The sequence below is a fragment of the Pavona decussata genome, unplaced genomic scaffold (assembly GCF_977016875.1).
Source record: "Pavona decussata unplaced genomic scaffold, jaPavDecu1.1 SCAFFOLD_101, whole genome shotgun sequence".
In the NCBI taxonomy this organism is placed as follows: domain Eukaryota; kingdom Metazoa; phylum Cnidaria; class Anthozoa; order Scleractinia; family Agariciidae; genus Pavona; species Pavona decussata.
Genome location: NW_028145516.1, coordinates 252,241 through 272,066, shown reverse-complemented (window position 1 = coordinate 272,066; position 19,826 = coordinate 252,241). Strand labels below are relative to the sequence as shown.

Sequence of the window (19,826 nt, the reverse complement as noted above, 5' to 3'; positions counted from 1 at the left end):
AGGAAGATTGAAGGGCCTCTGCTCGCAGGGTAACGCATGAGAGATGCGGCAGCCATTTTGAATTGAATACAAGGATTTTCCGTACGAATAAAGCCGACTGAGACTCGTCAACCCGTCGTGGTAAACCTTCGGCATTCCGAACCTTTACGGAAAATGGACTTACTTACTTACTTACACTACACGATGACAATGTAGGTTTCAGCTTCTGCAAAGCTGAAAGCAAAAAATGTACGTTTATAAAACTTAGTGGTAGTTTACTAAAACGTTAAGTCCAAATCTCCAAAAAAACATTTTCCTAGAAAAAGCTTGCGCCTACACGCGTGCAAAGTCTGCAAAACAAAGGCGTCTGAAATTTCGCGCGAAAATGGTGACGCGCTTTTGACGCGCTTGCAGGCTTGATCGGGCCATTTTCATTGACCAATCAAATTGGAGAACGTGACCGATTTTACCAGATGTTTTTGCTGAAAGACAAAACAAGTGGGCACGAGATTAATTTTTGGCGTCCACAGAAAGGGAAATGACTTAATTACCAAGCGAAACGGGATCGGAATAAAGCTAGATTTGCAGGTGAGTTTTCCGATATAATAGGAGGAAAGTTGTGTCCCACAAAGCGCGAAGCGTCCTTGCTGTGAGCGTATGTCAGCGGTTAACTTCATGAAACATTTTGCCTGTTTCTTTTCTTTGAATAAGCAATTATTGCTTGCAGGAATACATTAGTTTTGTACTTTTTTCAATCTGTTCCCTAGAGATGAGCAAGCAACAAGCAGGCAGCATCAAGATTAAGCCCAAGCGGCTGTCCATACGGCGAACTCGCTCACCAAACAGAATGGGATCGGAAAGGCTACGTCATGAAGGTTTTGATCAGGATCGCGAAAGCTCTCTGCCGCCAGAACTCCGTTCAAGACTTTGGTCGCTTTTCGCTCAGATAGAAAGAGAATTTGAGTGTGTACACGCTGAAAACCTTGCTCGTAAGTAAGCCAAGTTTTGGCATATTCCTTTCATTAATTCAGCTGCTGGCAAATGTTTTTATAGAATTCTCCAGCAACGTGGCTGTATTTCCAGCCCTACAATATCGGAGCGAGTTTTGCTTAAAACGTCGTGAGTTTGCAGTTAAGTTTTTAACATCGAAACAGAAAATACGCTTCTTTTGGCTGTTGTTCTCAAGCTTAAGGTTAATATTTTTTTCACGCTCGACTGCAATCGAGTCATTGTTTAACTTTATTAAAATTACGACAAGCTGTGTATTGCATGAAATGTCAATAAGTCTTAATGTTGGCATCGGGGAAGTCGTCATAGAGTCAAATATTTTTACATTACTCGGAAGTTGATACTGTCTTAAGCTTCATTTTAACTTACATATATTGAAATTTTAAACTTTGGGGGCGTATTATTTGCATTATGTTGGAAAACAAGGACCTACCAATCCCCAAGAAAAATCTGGAGATTCTGCCAAAAATTAAGCTTAGTGAGATTTTGTTATTTTACATATATATATAGGTTAGGGACAACCCGGGTAAAAGTATGTAATTTTTTCATTATAACTGTCAACAGCTTAGTGAGATTTTGTTATTTTACATAGGTTAGGGACAACATGGGTAAAACTATGTAATTTTGTCAGCATAACAGCTTACCATGTTACCTATGCTCATTCTAATTGTCGCAAGCTAGACAGAACCCACCAAACCACAAAATAGACGGTGGTCTCTGCCTACACCCCCCTTCCTCAACCTCAAAAGGTGGCCTCTTCATTGCATTCTATCCAGCAGTAAAAAATGACAATGAGATTCAAACCTTACTTTTTCTTGTTTATCTAGTAGGGTTGACTCTTGCTAGCTGAAAATGTCTGTGTCAACTCAAACTTTAAAGCCAAATTTTGTTGTTAATGTTCACGAGATAGGTGGTGTCTTCTATAACCCTCCTACCCCAGACAAGGTGGGTCCTCTTCAAACAAGCTTGTTATTAACAGTTCCTAAAAAAGGGGTTATTTTACTTCGTAAACTAGCTGACAACAAGATCTGATGGCACAACCAAACGAAATTGTATAATTTTAACTGTCATAAATTTCTGGTGTTTTTTCCTCTAGACCTCGCTTTCAAGTGGAAGTTTAAACTGTATTTTGAATTAGATGGATAGATACTTTATTATGGATAATCATATGGCAGCCAAAAGGCTGAATTGTATAATTATTTACATAAATATTAAGAATATTTAATAATTCAGTATCATCAACTATCTACAAACATATTCATAGTTAAGAAAAAAAGTAAATAAGAGATCATGGAAAAATGTTTAAAATTGGGAGAAAGGAAGAATCTAAAAAATCAATAAAAATAAGTATAAGACTGATTGCTATTTACATAAGTTGCTATTGGCTCAGCCACACATGGCTGGAATGAAAGATTGTTTGAAGCATTCTGTGTAAAATTGTGGCATTTCATATGTTCCCTTGTTTCTTATGTTATACCAACCTCTATGTTTCTGAGGGAGCAGGTGCGCTAGGCTGTGTTGGCCAGAGTAGATACTATTGAATAGCTTAGCGCAATGGTCGTTGCGCTTATCACATAAGGTACTGAGTCCAAAGCTATCTAAACATTGACTGTATGATTGTTCAGGTGATATTATAGACAGTACACTCTTTTGAATGTGGTCAAGGTCCTCACTGAGATACTCGGGTAAGCTATGGTGGAAAATCGGTGAGCAGTATTCTAATACAGGTCTTATAACCGTACAGCAGAAATTAACGATGTCCTTGCGACTAGCATCAGCTCTCTTAAGTAGGACAAAAAAAAAAAAACAAGCGCTTATTAGATTTCTTAATGGACACACTTACAATAATTTATTATGAGTCTGTTGTCTACTGTTACTCTTTTGTATATGGTATGTATTCCAGACTGTCACCATCTTATTTGTTATTTTTATAGTACAAGAGAGAGTTGAGGCTTTGAATGAAAAGTTGGATCTTGTGCTAAGTGGAGGAGAAAAGCTGACAGATGGTGAACTATCAGCAGAGGGGGGTCCTACAAGGCTTGGATATGCCAAAAAACAGTGTAAGTGTCAGTATATTATAATCTCAAATTTCAGATTAATGCAGAGTAGGAGACTTGCAAAAATAGTAGACTGAAGAAAAAATTTCGTAGCAAAAGGAGCTCCCTCATGTAATGATTGTGAGCTTACAGTGGTAAGCACTTCCTCTATGTCTGTATTTCTGGTATAGTCTCCACGACCATGATGCTTTGTAAACTGTACATGTATGCAGTCGTGCCGCCTGATGTTATTATCACATTTGAAAAGTGTTTCCCTAAGCTCTAATGTTCCAGCTTGTTTGGAAAGGTGATTAATGAAGTCCTATCTCTTTTGGCCAAAGTAAATGTAGATTCATTTCAATAATTTTTCCTAGCTTTTTTATTTCTGTAAGATAACATAAATTAAAATAATTTATGATCACCGTACCCCCAACTAATACTGTTATAAATTGTAGCTGCAAGCCAGTTGATGTCTCAGAAGATAAAAACAACATACAAAGCTTCTACTAGTAAGGTAATTACCAGCAAACTTCACATGTGATTTAAGATTGTAACTGCATGTTTGTACCTTTCTTTGGAGTCTTCAGCTTAAAATCATTTTCAAACGAACATAGCTTGACACTTGTGTCCAATGCTCACTACTTGTCCATGTCGTGAAAGTGAAGATTCAACTCATGCAGTTCATATGACTCATTGTATGACTAGCATTGTATGACTGTTAATGAAATGCATGTGCACCAAAGCAGGGAACACAAATAAACACGCAAAAGAACACAATGAAGAAAATGATACATGTATTTATACCTTGTTCTTTAAGCATGATGTGAGAATGAAAATAATTTGCAACACGACGATTACAGTTTTGCTTTTTTATAAAGAAAAATGTGAGCCAAAGCAGGGAGTGCAAATATATATGCAGGCGAAACAAAAAAAAAAAAACAACAAGCAAATGATGCATGCATATACATGTCGTTCTTTAAAATTTGAAGAGGGAATGAATATCACAACATGCTGATAATTTACAACTTTCAATTCTTTAAAACTGTTAAAGGAAAACACGAGAGCTGACTCAAACAACTCTTAAGATTCGATTAGACCCCTTCCGCAACATGTGGTTACATTCATACATGAATCGCAACATGCTGATTACAAGTTTCAATTCTTTAAAACTGATAAAGAAAAACACAAGAGCCGACTCACACAACACTTACTCTTACCCTTTCTCCAAGTTGCACTACAACTTTAAGAGTCCATTATAAGATGCAATTTCAGCAGATACATGAGTCACACATGTATGAGTTGACAAGACCTCTTCCTCACAGAAAGGTGTTCCTTTCAGGTTTATTTCCTGGACTGAGCATCATGTGGGTTGAGTTTGTTGTTGGTTCTGGTTTTCCCCTCCCTTTAAAAACCAACATTTCCATGCAAATGCCAATTCGATCCAGAATCTGAGCTCAACAGGTTAACTGTCAATGTGTAGTTCCAGGAAAAATCCATACACACCCCATTGAAGGTCAATGGAAATTCCTAGGGGGAGGGGGTCTAAAAGCCAAAATTTTAGAAGCAAAGTATGAAGCTAAACTGGGGAAGGGAGCATGCAATACCAAAAACCTTCCATGGGGGAAGTATGGATATTTTCTGAACTGCACATGTAATAATGCAACAGTCTGAGACTGTTGAGGGTCACCCTTATTCTTAAAACAAAGTTGATCTCTTTATTTTATTTTAACATTTTGAGACATACAATATTTACAGTACTTAACAAGTAATATAATAATAATTTTGTCTTAAACCACCATGAACAACACTAAACTGTTTATTTCTTGACGCATTCCAGATTGTCTCAAGTTTCAAGACTCCAAACCAAGCAAGCAGCATCGAGTGTCACAGGACAAGAAGTTATGCTGGACATAGAGATGGCGTATGGGAGGTATCCTGTGCCAGACACACGCCCACCATAATAGGAACAGCGTCAGCTGGTAGGGTCCAGGGAAATCCTGGTATAGAATATTGTACCCCACACACTATTACCTTGATGTAGTGGAGGAGCTTTCCTTTTACACTATGGAGTTTAAGAAGCTACTCTGGTGACGGCAATGAGAACATCACAAAACAATAGGATTTAAAGGAAACCTCCACTCTCGAAACATGTTAACGTTACATTATTGAAAATACAATTTTCTTTGAAATTTCATTGCAAATCATGGAAATAATATTTCAGTGTCGGAAAAAACATAATTTGATTTTCGGCTATTTTCGCTTTTAAATTTCCCGCGTGCCGCCATCTTGGATTTCATGACGTAATAAGGTTGCTCAATTGTTTTACACAAAAGAACTTCTGCTGAATAACAATAGCGGCAACCATTACACGTCATCAAATTCAAAATGGCTGCCCCCAGGAAATTTAAAAGCAAAAGTTGATAAATAATCATATCTAATTTTTAACACACTTGAATGTCATTTCTACGTTTTAGACAAATATTTAGAATTTAGACACTATTTCCAACACTTAACCGTCAGTTTGTTGTGAGAGTGGAGGTTCCCTTTAATGAGTAAAACAAAGGCCTTTATGTGTATTATAAATTTTTGTCCATTTTTTCGCCTTCCTCGGCCAAACAGCAACGCGGAATGACCAAATTCAAGGTTTTGTGGAGAACATGAGTACATAACGGTGAATTTTTCATTCTTTGTGTCAACGCTAATGCCGTTCCCACCTGTTCTGTTACTGGATGGTGTGGCAATAGGGGACAAGTTGAAAGAATGATTGAAATAATTGCAGAGTACAGTAGTACAAGTAAAGCAAATCTATGTATTCAAGAGTTGTAAAACCCCCAACTTTCTTGGTACCATGGGAACATCATAGCTCTCACTCAATCTGTACATGTTCAAATTTGCTGGGTGAAATTAACTCTCTTAATTTGCAGATCGTTCAGCCAGACTTTGGGATGTGGAAACTGGCCAGTGCCTTTTGAAATACTTGGGTCACAATGGATCAGGTCAGCTACATGACGTTTGTATTTTATTTATTATTCATTAAGGCAAATTCAGATGTTATTACATTAACTTTAATTTTCTTTAACTGTCAACCATGCTGCCGACAATAAGATATTAATAATGTAGACATTTATTTTGCAACAAATGTGGAAGATTGTCAAAACATTTCATTTGCCTTTAGTTACAGTGTATAATAATATGATACTTTCTTCAATTTAATTTATTCTTCTAACTCTTTTTTTTTTTTTTTCCAATTTGCAGTTAACTCCATAAGATTTCATCCAACTGATGCTATAGTTTGTACAGGTAAAGCACTGTGCTTTTGGTATCCAAAAAGAAAATTGGGGGTAACCATGCATTTTTCAGAGATAATAAAGCTTCAATGTGGAAATAAAAATGTCATGCTTTGTATTTTACTGTTTTTCTTTTTAGTTATTATTGTTGTTGCTTAATTGTCTCTGAAAAATGTGTGGTTACCCCCAATTTTCTTTTTGGATTCCAAGACCCCTTGCTAAAATCTGCTTTGCCTTCATAGTCATAAACCATGCAAAAATACTTCTGTATTTAGTAGGCACCGTCCTTAAAACATCAAAATTAAAACCTACAAAGCCTCACTGATTAGCACATGCCATAGGTCTACCCCCAAGCTCTGGCTTAATTTGCAGCTTTAAATAATGCATAAAACCACCTGCGATATGTCAGGGTCCGTAAGTGCATTAAATTAAAAATTTTAGGGGTGGTAAACCACATCATAGATACCAGCGAGTCTTTCAAAGACTAGTTTGCTGACAAAATTTCACTACAATAAAATTATTATTGATCAAATATTGACCAAGGTATGATTTAAGGTCTGGCCCAGGAAAGGGTTAATTACTATTTAACAAATGTACCTTCAGGTAAACTTAGAGAAAATGGCATCCTGTTAAATGCTTTGTTTTCCTTTCCAGGCTCAGGAGATGGAACTTGCCACATATGGAGGGCTGTTGTGTCAAGTCCTGAACAGGTTAAACAAGTTTTAAACACATTTGATTAGCTCTGAAGTAGTACAACAAATCTTGAGCAAGTTAGGTAACTTTGATACTGGCTAGGGCCAGTTCTAAATAAATCGACCTCCAGTCAGTTTGAACTTTATTTTGTCCGTCACGTTAGGTAATTATTTACACAGAATACACTTTATTAATACTGAGATTAAATGACAATACAAAATGTGAGGAGGAGTCTACAGAAAGCAGAATAGCTCGTAAAGGTATAGATGTCCCCTGTTTGTTAATTTGCTTGATCACATTCTGTCATCATCAAGTACTTATAGGATGTAAGCAAATGAACTATTAAAAAATGAACTATTGAAATATTTTCATATAATTTATATTATCTACAGTGTATTTACAGAAAGCAGAATAGCTCATCATGATATAGACCCCCCCTGTCTGTTAATTTGCTCACATCCTACAAGTACAAGATGATAATTATTATCATCGAGTATTAAAAGGATGTTAGCAAATTAACTATTAAAATATTTTCATATAATTTATAACATCTACAGTGTATTTACTAATAATTACTTGTATTACTTTTAATTATTAAAAATAATACAGAATACACATTGAGTTTCTCATTGAAGAGGCAAGACAGTCCAGAAAAGGCCATGTTAATTGATTAACTATGAGTAAATTAATGTTGATAATAGCAAAGAGAACCAACATATCTCTTTCATATCATTGAGTTAAATGTGTCATTTATAAGCATTTTCTGTTGGCAGTAGCTCCTAATAGACTGCATTTTTCAAACTAAAACAAACAATTTGCAATTACAGTCAACTCTCACCTTGCAGACACCTCGCTATTACAGATACCAGCTCAAACCCTGAGAGCTATGTTGTTGTGTATAATTTTCTATTTTTTCCTTTCTCACAGCGCTCCCACCCAGGTTCAGCGGATGAAGCTGATAACATAACAGATGAGGAGCTTGAAGGTGAAGGTCTGAACTGTTATAGTCAAATAAAGGGTTTGATGCAAGTGGCTGAAGATAGAGAAACTAGTGTGTCTGATTACATGAGTTGGGCTGGTTAAGTTTGCCAGGATGAGTTTCATTCCAGTCTTAAATGAGGCAAGCCAGCCCAGTGCTGGCTAAATTTAGGTTCACCAAACTTGACGTGTAAAAAATGTCCTTGGTGGCCTCGGTGTGAGAGGACATGTTATCCAGAGGTCCAAGGATGAAGCCTGCATTCTGTCTCTTGAGGGGATCTCCTTGGTCATCCTAATTTCAGCCCCTTAGTACAACTTTATGTAGATTGTTCACAATCCCCGATTTTTTCCGTTTGATTGTCGAGATCATATGCTTTGATTGAACTGCTGCCATCTTGGTTTGTGATGGTGAGTGCAACCTGGGGAGAGTACTAAACTACCAAGGGGCCCCCTGGTAAGGTTGTATATAGTAGTTACTCCTGCCCCCCTCAGTAGTTTGGGTGCTTTCCCCAGGTTGCAGTCACCATTACAAACCAAGATGCTTGAAGTAGGTCAATCAAAGCATACTACCTTGAGAATCACAGGGAAAAGGGAAAAATAGGGGACTGAGAAGAGTCTTAACTTAACTATCTGCAATTTGATGCCATAAGTTGATCAGTTCAATTACTTGTAATTGCCTTAGTCCTTGTTAACTGTTAGTGACGTTTTTACATGTAAATAGTGGTTCCTCAATGTTAAAACAGATTTTTGTATCTTACAAGGTGCTGATAATTCTGATGGCACAGCTTGTTCCCTCCTTAAGTTGCCAATATGTGAACTAAAGGGACATGAAGGTAACTATAAGCTAAATATTACAATTTAGGTGGAGCGATTGTAGAATACCCAGCCCATTTCTAAGGGCACAAAAAAATGAGGCAAATTTTGGCTAAAGTAAAAAAACAACTTAAAAATAAGATATAGCATGGCTATTACTTCGGTTGAAGGGATCAGTGCATAACCAACCAATGTTGCATTCCAGATAGCTTTTTGCTGTTTTAGCTCAGATATTTCACCGGATTCACACTTCTCCAATGTTTTATCCACTGCTTTGCACTTCATTTTGTGACAAAAATGAAAATCTTGCCCAAGATCACAGGTTTTTATTGCTAATGGAGTGCAAAACAGTGGTTAAACCATTGGAGTAACATTTCCTGAGGGAATTCAAGGCCGTGTGCAAAAACTCTGGTGAATCTGAGCTAAACCAACAAAGCGTGATCTGAAACGCCCATAGGTCAGTTATCCTCCCAGCCCTTCAATTGATATTCCGTAAAGTTGGTTGTCATGAGCTGCCTCCCATACTAGATGTACTGACATTTCTCTCTCATTTGTTCCATCATTTAGTAAATTAACTCTATTTTTCCTTTAAGGTGCTGTAATTGCCGCTGATTGGTTCACGTCTGGGAAGCAGGTTGTCACGGCATCTTGGGACAGAACAGCAAAGCTATGGGATGTGGAAACAGCTGAACAAGTCCATCAGTTAACTGGTAACAGCTCTACAATGAGCCAAAATTTTATTCCATACAACCTTAACCCTAACCTTCAAAGAGTCACCTCCTGAGCCATTTTAAAAATACTTTACAAACTTGTTAATCTGTTGATCAATTCCCAAAGTGTGACCATTCATATGAAAGCTACTGAGCAGTACTTTCCTGTGGTGTTGTTTATTATGCTGTACAAGGTGGTTGTAAATTTTGAGTCTGTGGATGAAATTCTAAAGTGTGACCATTCAAATGAAAGTTTTTGTGGCCATTTCGTTTTAGCCTTTTTAGCCTATTTTATCTTTTTAGTATGTTTTTATGTCAAATGTCTGATTCTCCCCCGCTTTTGAACAAAAGCTCCGAAGGTACATGGTCGTAACTTATAGTTTTTATTCCAGGTCATGACCAGGAACTGACACACACCTGTACCCACCCCACCCAGCAGCTTATTGTCACCTCCTCTACCGACACAACTTTCCGGCTTTGGGATTTCAGAACTCCATCAATTCACTCTGTCAACGTGTTCCAGGGACATTCCGAGTAAGACATGTCTATGTTGCTTTTAACGTGATAGAGTGTTTTTCAAATCACGTGTTGTAAAAACTAAAACCAGAGTAATCACTCTAGCCAATCACAACGGATGCAAACAGCGCAATGAACCAATCAGATTTCAAAGCTGCGGGAAGATGCCTGAGAGAAAAATCACAGTTTATTTTAGTCGGGTCCATGATTGGTTGAGAAAGTGGTCTGAATTTTTTGAACCAATCACAGAGCATAGTAAACAAAAACTGAAGTAAATATACACTGTAGATTACCTTTCAACATTTAGTGAACTGGTGATAACAAGTTTTTTTCAAAGAGGACTCACCTTGTCTGGGGTAGGGGTGTTATCGAAGACACCACCTTTCTCATTAACATTACCGAAAAAAAATTTATTGGCTTTAAAGTTTGACTTGACACAGAGATTTTCAGCTAGCAAGAGTCAGCATTGTTAGATAAACAAGAAAAGTGATGCTTGAATCCCCTTGTCATTTTTTACTGCTTGATAGAGGGGTGGCTATGTAATAACAACACCATCTTTTGAGGTTGAGGAAAGATGGTGCAGGCAGAGACCACCATCTATTTTGTGGTTTGGTGGGTCCTGTTCGACTACATTAGTTTTGACCAGTTTCGTTAATTGAATTTATTGCTCTGTTCAAGTGTGTTTGCCATTTTCTACAACCAGTTGATGCCCGGCCAGTCCAGTCAGCTGATCATACCCCACAAGCATTCTAATTCTTTTGTTTGTTTGTTTGTTTGTTTGTTAACAGCACTGTACGTTCAACTGCTTTCACAACGAAAGACATTGTTGTGAGTGGAAGTGACGATAGAACTGTCAAGGTACTGTGCATCGCATTTCTTTATGCAGATATGTAAAGGGACCATGTCACCCCAGGCGCATGCGCGCGTTAATGAGAAGCACTTTGAAATCGTTGGCGCAACTTTTTCAAATACCGTCGGAGAGTTCAGGAAGCTTTTCTCGTCTGTTTGAATCGCGTTCGTCTTCGGAAAGTTAGCTGAATGTTTCATTCACAAACGTTCTTTTATTAGTAATTACAGAAGTTGTTTGTTGTTATATTTTTGAAAGCTTTTGCAATGGTGGAAAAGCAAAAATCCCGCGACGTGTTGTATGCAAATTCGTCTCAACCGGACTCAACTGTGCATGTGCCCCATCTGACATAGTCCCTTCAATACTGTAATTACCCTGTGAAATCGCGCGGAATATCGCTCGATACTTAGCCGGCGAGGCCGTAGGCCGAGTTATGTGCCAATTGGCTGTGATAGTTTCGCAAGGTATTGTGGGAAAATGTACATCCGCCATCTTTTTCCGTACGGTGGATGGGAAAGGCTTGTTTCCTTCAGGGTGAAGAACCTTGGTTTTTAGTTTCAAATTTGCAATCCCATTGATAGATCAACAATCTAATGTGTTGGCGCAAGAAGACAAAAATGTAAGTGGAAATTTTGTGCAAGTGAAACGGTCATTACCGTTTCAACGGGTTGGAACGGAAAAATTGAAGTAAAATTGAAGTCCATTTGTCACAGAAACTTGCCATTAATTTGATCCGCACATAACCATTTTCATAAATTCAACCGGTTGAACCGAAAATTGTGGCCAAATAGAAAGTGTCCTTGATCACAAGGCACTCAAAGTGGAAAATGTAAAAGCTCTGTAGACCTCAATGTAGTCTGTTTTGCATTTATAGGTGTGGGACTTAAAGAACATGCGCTCTCCTTTAACAACAATCAATACAGATTCCTCTGTCAACAGGTAAATAAATAAATGATATTACACGGCGGCGCGAAGATATGACTTTTATTTTCGAGTGGTAAAATATTGTTTTAACACGGGAAAATAAGATTCATATAATCAAACCACCGTGTAATTTTCTGTTTTCTATATTGACAAATTTTTCACCGACTGCTTGCACAAACAACTGTAAAAAACGGGAATGACGTCATCAATATCCTCACTAGAAAGAAAATATGCCATTCGGGTCCCGGATGTAGTTTCGTATAAATTTTACGAGTGGTGTATTTTCCAGTAAAACACTCGTGTTTTTATAGTAAATTCGGTTATTTTTGCTTACAATATCACAGTCAGATATTTACCTTTATATCTCCACCGAGGAATTAGCACTTACCAAATGTTTTTGAATGAGTTGGGTCAGGGATTCTAACTTGTTAATCAACCATCAAATTGTAAACAATTAAGAAAGAACACGAGTGTTTTCTTAGAAAAGTACCGAAGAAATTTGTTCAAATTTCGGATTAGACTCGAGTTTCAGAATCTTAGTTTTTGTGGTAGCGTGATTCCGAAGCAAATTTATTACATCTCTCAGTTAGTACGCACGGTATGATTGGTCAATTTTTCGGCTCGTATTTCACTGTACGGCCCGCAAGTTTCCTTTCACGCGCGAATAAATATCTTACTAACCTCGTTTTCTCGGTCCGTACTGTAAGTTATGGATCCTCGTTTTTTCCCATTGATTTATGGCCCGCGCGTTTCGTGCGCGGGCCATAAATCAACGGGAAAAAACTCGGTCCGTAACTTACAGTACGGACCTCGAACGCGGTTAGTGAGAGGTATTTATTTCATGGGACGCTCTTGTCTAAACTAGCCACAAGAAACGTCTAAATTTGAATGTCGCTTCTTCTGAGCGTTAGCCCTAGTAAGGAAATGGTAGAAAGAAGACATTCTCCGACCTCGGCGGGAATCGAACCCACTACGATGCCAGACGGAAGCAAGTCGCGGGTGATTATGGTGGTAATTGCGACAATGTGAATGTGAATTAAGGGTACAAATGAATGTTTTGCTGCTCGCAGTAAGGACACAAATCACTGATCAGAGAATTAACTTGCAGTGTAAGTGCAATGTGTGTGGGTCTCTGGGACTGAGTGAAAGGGCATGGATGGGCAAGCATTCAAAAGTTTTGCGCCAGACATGCCTCCCCATTAAGGGGACCTCCACTCTGACAAAAAACTTTTAACGTTTAATTGTTGGAATTGTCTAAATTCTAAATTCAAGTTTGAAAAGAAGAAATATAATTCAAGTGTTCTAAAAATTAGATATGATTGTCGTCTATTTTTCGCTTTTAAGTTTCCCGCGCGCCGCCATTTTGGATTTTATGACGTCATACGGTTGCTGCTGTTGTCAGTGAGCGAAAAACAATTGAACAACCGTATTACGTCATGAAATCCAACATGGCGGCGCCCGGGTAATTTAAAAGCGATGTTTTCCAACAAAATGTAAAATAAGATTGTAGTTTCAACAATTTAACGTTAACTTATTTCAACAGTGGAGGTTTCGTTTAAGAATTTTACCTTGTTCCTTTCTCTTTCCAGACTCTCTGTTTCTCCTGTGAATAATCTAATCGCGCTTCCCCATGACAATCGACACATTCGCTTGTTTGACATTAGTGGGGTCAGACTCACTCGCCTGCCTCGCAGAAACGGTCAGGTACGTGTATAGAGCCCGTTTCGTTCGGTTTGTAACTGCGAAAGATATTTCCAGTTTTGAACATTGTGATACAGTAAAAACCCGCGTGTAAGAACCTAGTGGTTTAAGAACCTGCTGGCAGAAATTTGTCAATTTAATAGCCAAAAATATAAAATCCTGTTTAGCAAAGCAAGATCAAGCAGGTTCTTATATGCGGGCAACAGTTTAATTATGACAAACATTTTAACCAATGAGTTTGACTTTGAGATTGCAAATTTATATTACAAGAAAATACCAGAAAGAAAAATACTGTAATAGAAAATAGAAAATACTGTACTAATAGAAAATACTGTAATTACAAAGCTTACCCAAGCAGGTTTATTTATTTTTTCTGTTAATCGACAACTATATCTCTTTTATAGAAATCATAGTTAATGATTAACTATGTAGAAATTAAGAACCTAATAAAGAACTTATTTACCCTAAATTTCCAATAACTTCCCCAAAATACAAGAACCTATTTTGCCAGACTTCAAGAAATGTAGGTTCTTACATGCGGGTTTTTACTGTAACCCAAAGGACTTCTCTCTCAACTGTTCAATGCATTTTTAATCAACTAACAACGAAAGCTTTGCCGATTCCAGCTCTTGTTGACTGCTTTAACTGATGGATAAAAGAAACAAACGGCATTAGCTATGTATAAAACTATCCTCGCCCTCTTTTAACGCCTGGAAAACATTTTCACTGCTCGGAACACCAAGAGTGACTTGTATGAAAATGAAACCAAACTTTTTCGCAAAAAAAACAAAACAAAACAAAACAAAACCAAAAACAGGTGACCACGGACGAAAACGAGACGCAGAAAAATATCCACAATACCTATAATTGGTAAAATTGTCCGTGAGCCCGGATTCATTTACGAGTTATTGTGATAGACCTTCTAAGTTTGTATACGCGTGTAATTACAAGGGTCAGATAGCTAGCTACATGTACAAGTGTAAACGTTTTATTAAATTGGCCCCGATTAATTCATCGTGTTTACGTCTGTTGGGATTGGATAGTCTGTAGTCTGTACTTTGGTTTTCGTTGTTCGACACTGTTGAAAAACGGTTGTTCCTAGAATGGATACAAGGCTGGACACCTTAAGATCTTTACACAATGTAGTATCCTCAATCGTAATAGCCCTCACATAGACTATCTGTTAGGCGGAGAACTGAGAGAATAGAGCTCAATTTAGGCAAAGAACATCCGTTTGGGGAGTTAGCACTGATCTACACTATTTAGGCCTAAGCACTGATTTAAAAACGGTTAGCTGTCATTTGTTGTTGTGGAAAACTCTCTGAAATAAGTTTAAAATTACCATTTTTCGTCAGCTAGCCCTCATTGGTCTAGTGGATGTAGATAGGAGGTCAAAAGTTTAAAAAAAACGACAAAACCTTTAAGTTTACAAAACATGTTTCGACAGAGACTTCTGTCATCTTCAGTTGGGTTAATGTACAAAGCATTGGACGTTGAATTTATAATGAGTAGACAAGAATGCTAATTATGATAAACGGTGACAACAAAATGAACACGAAACGTGACAATGTGAGAATTATACGGATAATTTTAGATTTACATGGTGTAATTGTTGATTCAAGGAAGGTTGTTCTCTTTGAATATGAAAGGCCTCCTTTATCTTGAGTTTGAAAATGGTAGATGGAGGTATGAAGCAAATGACGCGCGTTCCAGGCATACACTAATTAGATTTTTTAAACTTCTTTTACCGTTTGAAATAAGATTTCTGTTGTGGAAAAATCATACGATTTCTGTTGTGTAAACATCATAAGGTGTCCAACCTTGTCAAGCCATTCTAGTTACAACCGTACCACCTTCGTGGTAAAACACAGCTGAAGTGGTTCTGTTTTACATTTTCAGGGCCATCAACGCATGGTTTGTGCGACCGCTTGGGGAGAGGAGACAAGCGCCAAGGCTTGCTGTAATTTGTTTTCATGTGGATTTGACAGAAGAGTGCTTGGATGGCTCGTCAGAGAAGAGAAAGACAAATAGTTGCTGCAAAAGAAGAAAGATTCGTAATTCTCGTGTTTCCTTTGAGGCCTTCATTTGGATTGTCGCTCAATACTTTGTCGCAGTGACAACTAGCATGAAGTGTTGTCTGATTACCCAAATCAGTGCTTCAAAGTTCAGTTACTGAATTTTTGAATTTTTTGGTCAAATAATATTTTACACAGGCAAGTAAAAACTAACGATGTAATGTTCCGACGTTTCGGCGACGTCATGACGCCATTCTCAAGGAATGAATAATACAAGCGAGTTCAACAGAGTATTAAAGATCTAAGATCTCACTCTGTTGAACTCGCTTGTATTATTCATTCCTTGAGAATGGCGTCATGACGTCGCCGAAACGTCGGAACATTATATGGGTAGTTTATACTTGCCTGTGTATTTCTAAAGCATTATTAATTTAAATAATATTTTGTAGAAGAACAGGTCTTGTTCTTGTTTCCATCAAAGTACGTAATGTTGTTGTTATTTTTTTCAACCCCATTCCTCACTTTCAAAGGGCAACCTATTAAATTTCTAAAATCTTAACTCCAAAAGAAGGCAAGATAACTAAACTTTGCAAACAAAAATGGTGTTCATTCACCAGTGAAAGCGGTTTGAAAGGAACTGTGTCCAAAAAGGTTTGGAATGAAATTTAAGGTGATTTTACATAACCCGTAAAATAGACAGAGACAATTTAGCACTGTCAGATATTAATGTCATTGCTTTCTTTCGGCGTTTTCTTTTGACTGCAACAAAATGACTGTTGTATTTCAGATTTTAACTGAGGCGTAGATAAGTGTTCCACAAATTTATCAGTGCAAAAGTGAAAGCGGACAGAAATATACAAGCTTGACACAAGCTCTTATATGCTGGGGCCTGGGTACCAGTAATATGAAACTATAAAGACTATGCTTATCACAACAAATCAATGACTGTTGGATTTTGTTTCGCGGTTATGTAAAACCGCTGTTGTGGGCTGAAATGTGGATAAAGGTTGTTGGAGTATTGCCGGCTTTGTCGAAGCAAATGTAAAGTAAATTAATGAAGTAAAAAGCAGTTTTATGTATATAGTATAATTTATTAATTAACAACAGTTACAAGAGAGGTCGTGCTCGCGTAAAGTGGGCGTGGTGATAGTGGTATGTTTTTAATATTATGGAATATTACTGTTTAACTTCCATCACAAGAGCACGAAACAGCAGTTGTTTGAAATTAAAACAGATAAAGTAACGACATGGTTTTAAGTCATTGCGTATGACTCGTACTGGTGTGGTGTAAATAAATTCTCAGTCTACAGCTGAGTGCGATATACTTACAACCTGATTCTCTCTCGCTTTTAGAGACAGGAAAGAGAGGGCCTGGGAACGAGGTTGCACTTGCAAGCTGTAGCATGAACTTGTAGGAGTGTTACAGAAAACAAAAATCGTTGCATGTCAAAAAGGGTCTGTGTGGTGGTAAACAAACATCGTAAATTTTAAGCTTTTTGAAAGAAGAAAGATGTTCAGCATGTTATAAGCACGGGACAAGGAATGGCCTGAGAAATATTTGACCACAAAGAAATCACGAACAGGAAGAGATAGGACAATGCAAACGAGGCTCCTTGTCCTGTTGCCAAACTCCCTTTTCTTTCCATGTTTTGCTGCCGCCCCCAAATCTCTCGCATTAAAAAAGCGCAAGAAATCCTACGAAAACGCTCGGCTGAGTAACCGACGGGAATCGAGTTGGAGACGCGCTTCCGTGCACCGCTCGGATGCTCTCGGCTCTGAGCTTCTGTTCATTTACTCACTCGTCCTGCGAACTGCTCAGCTAGCATCTGAAAACTTCTTTTCGGGTGATCAAAAAAGAAAGATAGCAAATTTTACAATAAGATTAATACAGTAACAAGTTTGTAATTGCCATTGCAGTCGCGTAGGATACAATATGCACTCTTATTTTGGACCATTCAACCTGAACGTAAGTTTACTAACGTCACGTTGTTTGTAGGGTGAATAGCAGCAAGACCCCGTGACTCGGAGTCCCTCTCTGTATTAATTCCTTGAATCAACCCTTTCCAGAGTGGATTTACTTTTACTGCGTTTCCCGCGAAATAGTATGACGTACAGTGTATGACAAGATAGAGCGGTTTCCAATTGAGTGTCGTAAAACCAAAACCACAGTCCGATTACTCTGGCCAATCGCAATAGATGTAAACAACACAACGAGCCAATCAGAATTCGAAGCAAATGCATGTAACCGTCGCCAAGCGCGGTAAAACGCGTGCGGCAAAACACGATTGGGTTTGGTTTGGATTCCCATTGGTTAAGAAAGTGGCGCGAGTTTTGTTAACCAATCACAGAGCTTAGTAATGCAAAACCAAACCAAACACGAAATTTCTTTCGACACTCAATTGAAAACCGCTCTAATTGCCATTGCTCTTCTTTTGCTGTTTTGAACTGTGGGTGTTCCAAAGGTGCTCTGAGAGCCATTCTAAAATTAAATCTACTCGGAAAATTAGGGAATCGGGAGGATTGTCTCTGAGGCTTAGTATGTCAGAGATAGACGCTTCGGGTGATGGACTCCTGATTACGGCGTCGAGTTTTGTCAGGTTTTCTGGTCGTTGAATGATATTTCACGCGAGTGGATTTCGACGTACAGAATTAACGTCAAATCAGTCTTTTTTTTTGTTTTTTTTTTTTGCAAAGTTGAGCGCAACATTAGTCAGAATGTCAGTTCTCCAAAGAGCACAATTCGGCTTATTCCCATTAAACGGAAAACCTTCCCAAAAGAACGCAATTCCATCTGTACTCTGAACAAAACGTATTCCGGGGCAGAATGAACGGAAATACTGTTCTGTTCACTCCGAAAACAGAAAAGGCCCCCAAGGAACAAGAATGCCGTCTATTTCGTCCCAAGAGGATGCACCGTAAGTGAAATGGATTTGGGAGTTAGTTAACAATCTGTCGCGGAAAATATCCGCCATCTTAAAGTGGGCATAAAAAAGTGATCTTGACTGGCCACTTCTTCTCTCATCTGCGAACAACAGCAACAACTCGAAGGCGTTTTTCGTGAGGCGATAACGACAAGTCTCGGCACCATAATGCCGGTTAAATCTGTGCGTCTTGGTACCGCTTGAGGATTACCGGTTGGCTAATCCCCTCGTCCCACTCCCCTTGGAGGATGACTCTCCTGAGTTCCTGAAGGTCCCGAGCATCGTGTCTACAAAGTGTTGTGTAGGCTTAACATAAACCTGCGAGGGACTAGAAGAAAGATCTTCGTCTGATCTCTTTGACACCTTGCATGTCTAAGATTGCCGAGGAGTTTGTCGTCTGTGATTGTGTCAAGCCAGCAGCATTGAAGTACTAGACAACAACCAATTTGGCGCAGTTCCAAGGTCCTCTACCACACTGGCCTTGCTAGAGATGCTTCACACTTGGACTGAGGCCACAGATGGGAATGGTTCCACCATCATGCAGAACAATCCTTTTCGACTATAGAAAGGTTTTTGACTTGATCGATCGTAGCATTTTGGTCAGTAAGTTAAGGTCCCTGGACTCAGCCAGTAAGTATAATCAACTGGGTTATTGATTTTCTATCTGACCGTTTCCAGAGAGTCAAACTCGTGGAAGGTTGTGTCGGAAGAGTGCTCCGCCTTATCCTGTACAAACGCTCTAGCTGCGTTAGACCTAGAGTCAATGGTGGTGCACCAAAAGCGCCTAAGTCAGTCGCTTTTTCGATAATATTTTAGAGGACAGAGATCACCGTCTCCATCATTTACTACCCGCCTCGCATAGTTCACAACACACTCTCAGGCATTCCAGGACTTTTGATGTCAAGTTTAAAATCTACAAGGCCAGGAATAGTTTATTAATTTTCAATGCCTTCGGATAAACTCTTTAAGATAGCCATCAGGTTTTTAATAAAATTTTATTCAGATCCCATATTTTTTTAAATGTTATACCGAATGTACTACATGCATTTTGTTTTTCTCAAAGTATTTCAAATTCTTGTATAATATTGTAGCTTTTATAACTATACTATGTATATACGTAATTCAGCCTGTGGCTTGCAAAGTATGTCAATAAAGTATCTATCTATCTTCAGAAAAAATTTCTCGGACCAGAACCGGAAAAACTGTTTTCCGGAATCACAAGAACAATCGCCCCTTGCCGGAAGCGGATGACTGCCAACATTCAAACTAATAATAATAATAATAATAATAATAATAATAATAATAATAATAATAATAATAATAATAATAATAATAATAATAATAATAATACACAAATAAATAATTTAACAACCTTAGGAAAAAATTAGGAAATCAGAC

General features: G+C 38.1%; 1 protein-coding gene and 1 long non-coding RNA gene across 2 annotated transcripts in view; one reads left to right on the top strand and one right to left on the bottom strand.

Moving 5' to 3' along the window:
• Nucleotides 1-13,373, bottom strand: part of LOC146472149 (uncharacterized) — a 31,759-nt gene extending 18,386 nt beyond the window's left edge. The window contains exon 1 of the long non-coding RNA XR_014866650.1: nucleotides 13,214-13,373. This is a non-coding gene — a long non-coding RNA (uncharacterized LOC146472149). The remainder of the gene's footprint in view (nucleotides 1-13,213) is intronic.
• Nucleotides 598-16,753, top strand: LOC146472148 (WD repeat-containing protein 37-like). The gene is made up of 15 exons (XM_085119865.1): nucleotides 598-968; nucleotides 2,922-3,047; nucleotides 3,479-3,537; nucleotides 4,861-5,002; nucleotides 5,948-6,019; nucleotides 6,279-6,323; nucleotides 6,965-7,020; nucleotides 7,931-7,988; nucleotides 8,743-8,814; nucleotides 9,388-9,504; nucleotides 9,897-10,038; nucleotides 10,809-10,878; nucleotides 11,742-11,806; nucleotides 13,381-13,495; nucleotides 15,392-16,753. Exons 1-15 carry the CDS (start codon nucleotides 749-751, stop codon nucleotides 15,521-15,523), a joined length of 1,491 nt encoding a protein of 496 aa, XP_084975991.1. The 5' UTR covers nucleotides 598-748; the 3' UTR covers nucleotides 15,524-16,753.
• Nucleotides 16,754-19,826: the final 3,073 nt, after the last annotated feature.

Excerpts from the sequence above, each read along its gene's own strand:
- LOC146472148 (XM_085119865.1), top strand. The coding sequence starts at position 749 with ATGAGCAAGCAACAAGCAGGCAGCATCAAGATTAAGCCCAAGCGGCTG. Across the intron at positions 969-2,921 it reads ACACGCTGAAAACCTTGCTC|TACAAGAGAGAGTTGAGGCT; the intron begins GTAAGTAAGCCA and ends TTATTTTTATAG. Across the intron at positions 3,538-4,860 it reads ACAAAGCTTCTACTAGTAAG|ATTGTCTCAAGTTTCAAGAC; the intron begins GTAATTACCAGC and ends GACGCATTCCAG.